This window comes from Chaetura pelagica, unplaced genomic scaffold, assembly GCF_000747805.2.
Source record: "Chaetura pelagica isolate M959 unplaced genomic scaffold, ChaPel_1.0 scaffold16, whole genome shotgun sequence".
Taxonomy (NCBI): Eukaryota; Metazoa; Chordata; class Aves; order Apodiformes; family Apodidae; genus Chaetura; species Chaetura pelagica.
The window spans coordinates 2,136,958-2,146,394 of NW_009953721.1; the positions used below are offsets into that span (position 1 = coordinate 2,136,958).

The 9,437-nt window shown below is 35.3% G+C and overlaps 1 protein-coding gene across 1 annotated transcript in view; it reads left to right on the top strand.

Annotated features, from left to right (window-relative positions):
• The window catches only part of HOOK3 (hook microtubule-tethering protein 3), a 68,524-nt gene extending 59,810 nt beyond the window's left edge, over window positions 1–8,714 (top strand). Inside the window, exons 17-23 of the mRNA XM_010000475.1 lie at window positions 1,174–1,179; window positions 1,887–1,921; window positions 2,742–2,824; window positions 4,874–4,974; window positions 7,399–7,503; window positions 7,623–7,694; window positions 8,392–8,714. Of these exons, the coding sequence (XP_009998777.1) occupies window positions 1,174–1,179; window positions 1,887–1,921; window positions 2,742–2,824; window positions 4,874–4,974; window positions 7,399–7,503; window positions 7,623–7,694; window positions 8,392–8,532 (543 nt within the window). The 3' untranslated portion in view covers window positions 8,533–8,714. The remainder of the gene's footprint in view (window positions 1–1,173; window positions 1,180–1,886; window positions 1,922–2,741; window positions 2,825–4,873; window positions 4,975–7,398; window positions 7,504–7,622; window positions 7,695–8,391) is intronic.
• Window positions 8,715–9,437: the final 723 nt, after the last annotated feature.

The window sequence follows — 9,437 nt, forward strand, 5'->3', positions numbered from 1 at the left end:
AGAGCGGTTACTCCCACAACAAAGCTGGTGCTATGCACATAATATATATTAAAATATTCCAGTGGAATCACTGTTGATAAGTAGTTGTGTCTGTTCCAAGCTAAACCCAAGTGCAACACAAGGATTGCAAAAGAAAAGCGAAGCCTAGTTTTTATTTTCTTTCTTTAGGAAAGTGGGCACTGCTACCAACCTTTCCCTTCCTTGTCCAAACCAACCAGCAGTCCCCTAAATGGTCAGACATAAGTGATGGGGCCAGTTCAAATGCTGACTGGCCAAGGAAGATGCATACAAACGTTTATTGTTACCAAAAAGGTGTTGTTGCTGCAGTTGTTCAGAGGACTGTAAAAGAAAAAAAGCCAAATGGTAAAAAAACTGCAGCTCTTTTGCTGTTACAGATTTCTGACTCTGAAGTCGGTAGCGTCATGCTGGCTTGTTTTTCCACCCCAGAAAATCCAACTTTGAAATAATGAAAAAACATTACTCAAGAATGTGATCAAAGACAATATTTTGAAATATTTACACTGTAAAAAAACAAAAAAACCAACACTGTTGGTCTTTGTTGGCCAGATGTCTGAACTTTTGGTGAAAGACCATTGGAAAAAAAAACAGTAGGAATTTTGTTGATTTTTATCTCACGTTTCAATGATGTTCTGAATTACCAGTCCTATTTTAGACATCCCATGTGATTTATACTGGATAAATACAAACCATTAAGGGAGTTTCTGATTTAAATATTCTACTTTTGTCTTGTTTTCAATCATTGTGGCATTAACATAATTCAGAATCACTCCACAGAACCATATGCATTTCTTAATTTTGGTTATAGCCCAACAGACTGCATATTTTCTCCTGTTTTGTTACTTGTATTATTTTTGTTTTAAATTTACTTTTCAAAACAGCATTTGCTGTCTTTTGAAATTCTGGTTTAAATAAAATTATTTACAGATGTGCTTCTTTACTGGTTTTATATATATATTTTTTAGTGATATGTTTTAGAAAATGTTATAGGGTGAAACTGCTGATGAGCACAGAGGAGAAAAATGCACATGGCGTGAAAAAATGCATAGCTTTAACTTTTTCTGTTCATGACTTTCTAAATAGTTTCTTCTGTTGGCTGCTGTTTTGCTTTATACTAATGTCATCTCTGTTTCTTGGCATGGGCTTCTGCTCAAGGCTATTGTGAGTATGGCTTTCTATTTACTTAACACTACTTTCAGTTTATAGACATATATTTGTTGGGTTTTTTGGGGGAAGATGCTCACATTGTATGAAGTGAGTTTAAAATTAAAATTTACTTTGAAGCTTTTATTCAAAGAGCTTATATAAATGTCATTTAACTAGAAAGTGGAACACTGTAAGTTGTATGATATTTTTTATGTATCTGTAATCAATAAAGAGAGGAAACAGAAACAAGGTAAAATTTCTAATATGCTCTGGTCAGAAACACTCTACTCACTCTAGATTCTATGGGGACAGAAATTTACTTCAATGGATTTGCTACATGTCTTCATGCAAATTGCCTCGAAATATTGGTAGACAGCTCTCTGGCAAATTTTGCTGCACTTCTTCATTTCAGATTAATTTATTGTCTAATTATAAAACTACTGAAGAAATTAAAACAAGTGCCATAGAATTTTTTCATTTATGGATCTTGCTTTTATTGATCTAGTTACTGGGTAAATATTCTTAAAACGTTACGTTCAGGAAAGCTCTAATTTCAGGAAAGTAACACAGATGTGGAGGGAAGTATAGCTACCAGAGGCTGGCTTTGCACTTGTGATCTAAAACTGAGTCAAGTAAAAAGTTGGATTTTGGTTAGTATGTCAAAATTATATGTTTTTAAATTACGTTAAAGCTCCATAGTAACTTTTAACTTTCTGTTTTAGTCAGTTCTTCTGAAAAAGAAGCTTGAAGAACATCTGTAAGTATTTCATTTGCCTGTTTTGTTTGCCATTTGAAAATTATATGTTTTCCATATGTTATGGAAGGCAGACAGTCATTAATCGTGCATCTGGAAAATAATGCAGCTAAGATAATTTATTTAAGATGGGAATGTTTGGGAGTCTACTGTTCAGATACTGTTTTCATCTCATACAAAACCTTTGTAAAAGCAGTAAGAGTGATGAAGGAACCATGATTTTGTGGTGATAGAGAAAACTTTGCTTAACATTGTGTAGATCTTTACTCAGTTGGAGTACCTAATTTTGTGCTGAGGAAAGCATACTAATGTAAACAAAATTAATTTGTTTACCTTTTAGTATACATTATGGCATAAAAATAACATTTTAGGAAGTGTTATAGTTCTATTCTGCTATTTTGCACTTCTTTTGCTTCCCTAAAATGCAAAGAGCAGTTTTCTTTTTCAGTGCCTTGCAAAAAACCCCAAAATAACTAGTTTCAGTTGCCTTTGGGTTTAGCCATTCTTTCTCAATGTAATGTCCATTGTGAGCATTAATTTTAGACATGCATTGTGCAATTAACTTTAAGTTCTAAATCAAGTTTGTAATTTCTGAGAATGAAGCTGTTTGTTGTTACAATTATCTATACACCCTAATGTTGTTCAGCTTATTTAACAAATATTTCCACAGTAATATTGTCATTTCCCTCATGCCCCACAATAAAAATCAGTTGAATTCACAGAAGTACCTTACTATGTGAGATTTTTTAGGTACTGCTTAGTTTTCATTGAGGCACAGTTATAATGTTTACAAAACAGTATGTGCTTTTATGGTTTGTAACAGTGAGAAGCTCCATGAAGCTAACAATGAGCTACAGAAGAAACGAGCTATTATTGAGGATTTGGAACCAAGATGCAATAACAGTTGTGAGTTACCTGTGCAGTCCATTTCTTTTCTTTGTAAAGTATTTCATGGGCAAGATCTATTAATTGTAATACCTATAGGACTTGAGATAAACAACATGCACACTTTAAATGGCTTCAAGCTGCAGTAGGGTAGGTTTAGACTGGACATTAGGAAAAAAAAAATCCACAGAAAGAGTGGTCAGACACGGGAATAGGCTGTCCAGGGAGGTGGTTGAGTCACCATCCCTGGATGTGTTTAAGGGTTGCATGGATGTGGTGTTGATGGACCTGGTTTAGGGGAGAACTTTGTAGAGTAGGGACTTGGTGATCCCAAGGGTCTTTTCCAACTTGAATAGTTCTATGATTCTATAAAATTACAATGGCTATAGAAATACTGAGTTACTGTCATACTTGTCATTGAACCTCAGCTGTTCAGAACTGACATGTTTCTTAAGACCCCAATTTGGGAGATCCTTGTTGCTATCACCAGGGTATTTTTACTTTCAATATATATTCCGTCAGAACTGTGTTGTAATTTGAAAAAATCTTTGGATGCTGGTCAAAGAGAATATAGAATATATATTGCATTGCTCAGATGATATCCAGAACCCAGCATCCAGGCTTTTTAGCGTATCAGTTCTAGTTTTTTCCTGAACTGTATCAAAGAAGGTAGATTATTTTTTTTCAAGGCTATTTATTACAGAACAAGGCAAAAGATGGCAACCGGTGCCAGATTTTCTGGTTTGTGCCAAAGCAATTTTATTCATAAAGACATAGAAGAAGATGTAAGTTCAGTATTCATCACTTACATTCTGTATCCAAAAAGAGTTTTCATTTATGTTGAGCTAAAACTGCAAAATATGTTATAAATGCCATGGTTTAGGAAATGTTATAAACACTTGGAAATGAGATTCAGGGATTTCATGAGTAGCTAATAAACACATAATCCTGTCACACTTGATAAGCTTCAGTGCGAGTCTTCTAACTCACCAACTTCTGAGCATTAGATCATATTGAGGCTTCTGTAGTTAGTCTCCTGAAATTGCGAGTTGCTTTTTAAAAATCTAGGTCAAAACTTTTGTCTTAGTAAAATAAAAATAGTTGCACCTTCTTGCTTTCTTTCCATGCTCAGGAAATGTGTATGAATTATTTTTTGAGATTGCTTTAATTATCCAAGGTATGGCCAAATTCCTTGATGATCGTACAAGAATCACGCCACATTTTGAAAAATGGATTCTTGAAGTCTTAGAGTCTGTCTGTGTCTGTTTCCCACAATCTGCTATTAGTCTTTGTAATAAACAATGAAGATCTTACTTAATCCTAGTACCAGCTTAGTGTTTACTGAGTGCTTAGAGAGAAAACTGTAAGAAAAATATGAAAGAACATTTCAAAATGAGACTGCAAAACAGGTGGACTGAGAGTTGCCGGTTATCTGACGTTGGCTGAGAACCAGACACCAATGTTATATGCTGTTTGATCCAGGATGATGCAGCTGATTAATTATTTTTCTGAGGTCAAAGAAGATGTATAGAAGGTGTCTAAACAATAGTGGTTTGACATATTCTTGTATTAACACTAAAAGACTGTGTGATTAAATAATCCTACTAGTTTACATTGCTGCTTAAGAAAATGTGGGAGAGAAATTGAGTATATTCATGTCACAAGTCTTATAAATGGTATCCAGTGTTACAGTTTAGTAGATTTAAGCACCAGTTGTGCCTATTAAGAATTATTCCTCTTACATAAAAGAGGAAAATTCATACTTACTCATAGTGAGATTGGTTTATGATTCCCTTTCTCTTTATTTTTTCATAACTTAAAAAAAGGGCAAAGTTTGTATATGAACCAGCCATCGCATGATGCTATATACAAGTACACGTTTTTAATCCTATTTCTGAGCTGTTCAGAAATTAAAGTATGGTATCTGCTATATCAGGTTCCTTATGTTAGCTTTCTTAAGCTGAAATACCTTCTAGCTGTGCATTAAATGTCTGTTGAAAAACATGAAAATAAACATAGCATTACTATTATTATGTTATTTTTTCAATGTGTGCATCTCCTGATATAAAGCACTCAAAATTGAAGAATTACAAGAAGCTTTAAGGAAAAAGGAAGAGGAAATGAAGCAAATGGAAGAGCGATACAAAAAGTATTTGGAAAAGGCCAAAAGTGTAAGTATATGTATTCCACATTAATAGTCCCTCTGACAGGCTTCACTGTGTATCCACTTTGCAGGAATAAAAATTAAGGATCTGTATCTGTATACATACTAAGAAGTAAAAGAGAAGCAAATCCCAGGGAGTTTTTTGTATCTTCCTTCTGTTGCAGGACCTCATACTGGTTAATTCTGTAGAAGATTTTACTCTGTTGGGTTTTTTTGCTCCCGACTGTCCCCTTTTGCTGCCTGTCCATGAGCCCTTCTGGTGTCTCTGCACAAATTTGTACCCACTGCTGTAGATTTTTGATACAAAGCTTGTTAATCACCCTTTCATGTTGGCTGATGACAACGAGAAGGTGTTAAAACCTTTCTAAACACAATAGCCTATTTATTGGTGGAAATTCTTCCAGAATTCTGTCTCTGAGTGACAAATGTATAGATCAGCTAGAGTAGTGTCCATAGTAGGACTGGTGGTATAGAAACAACCAAAAGGAGAGCCGCCTGTGTAAGCCAACTCAAGGGAAGGAAGCTCTGTGAGAAGATGTGCTCTTTAATTGGCATTTGTGCTGTGACTTTTGGGAACTTCTGGCACAGTTGTCATGAAGACTTCTATCTCTTGATGCACACAAATATTGCTTAGTATAGGCACAATTTGGACCAACAAACTCTGGTTTTATCAGTTTGGCAGGAAGAGAAAAAGAAGTTAGGGGATATTTCTTCCACAGATGGCTGGATCTGTTTATGATTTTTTCTGGATGGTTTAGGCTTCTTGTAGTGCTCAGTTAGTAATATCTGTCTTACCACGAGCAACTATTGTGATAAATAATCTTTTTTATAAATACAGCTTTTAGCTACTTCAGATTTCATCAGGTCATAATTGCTCACATAAATTGCTTATTCTTTTAGAGGGGGCTAAGAATTTACAGGCAGAGGCAATTATACATGGAACCATATTTAGCAATTTAAATTTGACTTTGCTTTCTTTGTTCATCTTTTGCCTCTGATTTCTGTTCACATTGGGGTTTAGCTAACTGGTATAGAAACTGTTTTAATATAGATTATTTTATTGATTTATTTTCCAAATAAAGAGATCTTTCTAGCTCAGCCACATTTCCCTGGTGATATTCTGCATTCTGCTTGCCTTTACTGTTAAATATTAGCTACTGTCTCAACAGGGGCATATATTAAAATATGATACTGAGTATGTGGGTGTAGTTACAGCTTTGAAATGGCAATACGTGACAAGGTGGCTTCAAGCATAGTCTCCTTTCTCCTTATATTATACCTTGATGTTTTGTTTGGGCTTCTTAAAAGCATACCAATGTCTTAGTTTATCTGGTCATAGTACTATCAAAAACTTTGCTATGGCTACGTATCAAGCTGCAGTCTGCAAGTAGGCTCCTAATTTGGCAGAACTTTCAAAGATGCTCTTTCTTTTAAGAAGATAAAATGTTAATTAAATAGATGCAGTACAAACGCAAGCTGTTACAGGTTGGGGTGGGTAGTTTTGATTTTTAACTTCTCTTGCCTTTTAATTATTTTTGCCACAGCCCCACTAGTGTAAAGTAACACAAGCATAATTAGTTTGACTTGGCACAATTTTGACACAGTGCACCTCTCCTATGAAGACAGGCTGAAAGAGTTGGGGCTCTTCAGCCTGAAGAAGGCTCTGGGTAGACGTTATAGCAGCCTTCCACTACCTGAAGGAGCTACAGGAAAGCTGGGGAGGGGCTTTTTACGAGAATTTAAAGTGAGAAGACAAGAGGTAATGGATCAAAACTGGGAGAGGGGAGATTTAGGTTAGACATTAGGAAGAAATTCTTTAGTGTAAGGCTGGTGAGACACTGGAACAGGTTGCCCAAGGAGGTTGTGGATGCCTGCTCCCTAGAAGTGTTCAAGACCAGGTTGGATGGGGCCCTGAGCAACTGAATCTAGTGGGAAATGTCCTTGTCTATGCAGGGGTTTGGAACTTGATGATCTTTAAGATCCCTTCCAAACCAAACCAGTCTATAATTCTGTGATTCCTTTACTTCTGTGTAGCTTCCTCAATGACTTCTTGTGAGATGTTTCAAAAGTCTTCAGGAAATCTAAAGAAATTTATTTATTTTCTTTTTAGCGCATTGTGTTTATGACTGTGTCTCAGAGTATTCCAGTGACAGTCACAATTTCAGTTTTTAGTAATTTTTTTGGTTTGTATGTACTGTGTTACCATAGGATGTTATATACAACAGTTGCATTAATTGTTTTATTTAGGAGAGCTTTTTGTGATCTTACCAACTTCCAGTTTGGGTTTGATGAAGACAAGTACAATCATTAAAGCCTTCCACTACAGAAATTGTATCCAGGTCTAGTTTGTGATTTCTTAGGAACACTTTAATGGATCTATTGGAATGCTTTTGCAGGATTCAATTAAAAGCCAACTGGTTTTGTCTTACAGGTCATCCGCACTTTAGATCCTAAGCAGAACCAGGGTTCAGCTCCTGAGATTCAAGCTCTGAAAAATCAATTGCAGGAGCGGGACAGAATATTTAATTCATTAGAGGTAGTAATCCTCATATTTCCTAGTTCATGCATATTTCCTCATTGGATTTTAGGTATAAACTAAAAAATGTAGTATATTTTGGTTCTAAATGTATGCTTTTTTTGATGTTTCTTTTATAGAAAGAATATGAAAAAACAAAAAATCAAAGAGAGATGGAGGAGAAATTTATTGTTAGTGCCTGGTACAATATGGTAAGAATCTCCCAAACTTTTTATTAAAAAAAAATGAAATAAACTATTAATAATAATTGTTTCCAGGTTATTTGTAGCTGTATTAACTCATCTGCTGTTTCTTTGAAAAGCATTTTCTAATACACAGACACAGAAACAAATACTTCTTAATAATTTTAAATTACTGCTATACAAGAGTATGTTCCTTTAATAACCATGGAGGTAAATAAAAAGAATCTGTATGTTATTTACAAGGTTTAGAACCAAAAATGGCACTTCATAGAGGGAAGGGTACCTCGGGTTACTATTCTATAATCCCAGTCCTTCAGTTATACTGATTTACAGTGTTCAAATTTACTTTCTTCTTCTGTTCTCCCTTCTCTAGTCTTTCAATGTTTTTAAATGATAAGCAATATAAAATAAAGAAAATACAGGAAAACACAATAAAAGCAATACTGCCTACTTGCTACAGTAAGTACTCAGAGATACGACGCCTTTAACTTGAGTGCAAGTTTAGTCCTATGCAGAGGATGTGGAACAGTGACCAGACCCTCATCTAAATTACTCAAACCATAAGGAAGTGACCTAACCTTGAAAAAATGGTGCCTCATGTTTGAAATTCAAATGGCTTTGCATGTGTTGGTGAAGTAGGTAATAAAAAAGTGAGTGAAATAGCTCAGTGTTCTGTGTTGACTGAGAAGTTTCTCTTTGTCCATAGGGGATGACTCTGCATAAAAAAGCAGCAGAAGATAGACTGGCTAGTACAGGCTCAGGACAGTCCTTCCTGGCTAGACAACGGCAAGCCACGAGCACAAGGAGATCTTACCCTGGTCATGTCCAGCCAGCAACAGCAAGGTAGAGAAGCCTTGCCCTTAAAAAGAAAACTGCCCTGTGATCCAGGCCACTTCTGTTGCAAGTGACAACATTCAAGGAAAACCAACCAGCATCCTTTCTCTTTCTCCCTTGTTACTACTATTATTTTACAGTCCAGGAAAGGGTTTTCTTATGTTTTATCATTGTTCTGTAATGCCCTTTGCTTATATTTTTTGGAGTCGGTATCTCTCTCTCTCCCTCTGCCTTTTTGAATGTGCCAAAGGTTTGGAAACATCTAGAGGAGTGCTGTATAATAACAGTGTCTTGTTTGTATGAAGCCTCATCTCTTAGGTAAAGCCTCATAATAGCTGTGTAACAACTGTCACAGTTGATAATGTGCTTATAAGAGTTGTTATGCTTTCTAAGACTGTCTTTGTTCAAAGAGAATGAAGGTTTCTATTTCATGCGCTAACCTGTTGCTTCAAAAAATGCTGAAAACACATCACTTAAGTGCAAAATTAGCATATAATATTGTTGTGAAATATATTTGCTACTAAAAAACTTACCGATAGCAAAAATAACTTTTTTTTTTTTTAATCTCCTACATGCGAAGTTTGCTCTTTTTCTTGGCATTTAATAGGGAAGCAGGATGTTTGTTTGTTTTGGGTTTTTTTTAGGTTTTTCTCTATCTACCAGGGTTACCTCTTTTGCTGCCAGAGTTGACTATTTTCAAATAGTTAGTTCTACTCTTCTTGGTCAAGTGTATGCTTAATATATATTATACAAAGGCTGAGGAATATTTAGACTCCTCTAGTATGCTACTGCATAGTCCATTTAGAAAGGACATTTGTTTTAAAATTTTAATGATGGATGAACAGTACATAATGGATCAAGGCCTCAATAATTATTCTTGATGTTATTGTATTCTGGTTGTGATCCCCTACTAAAATA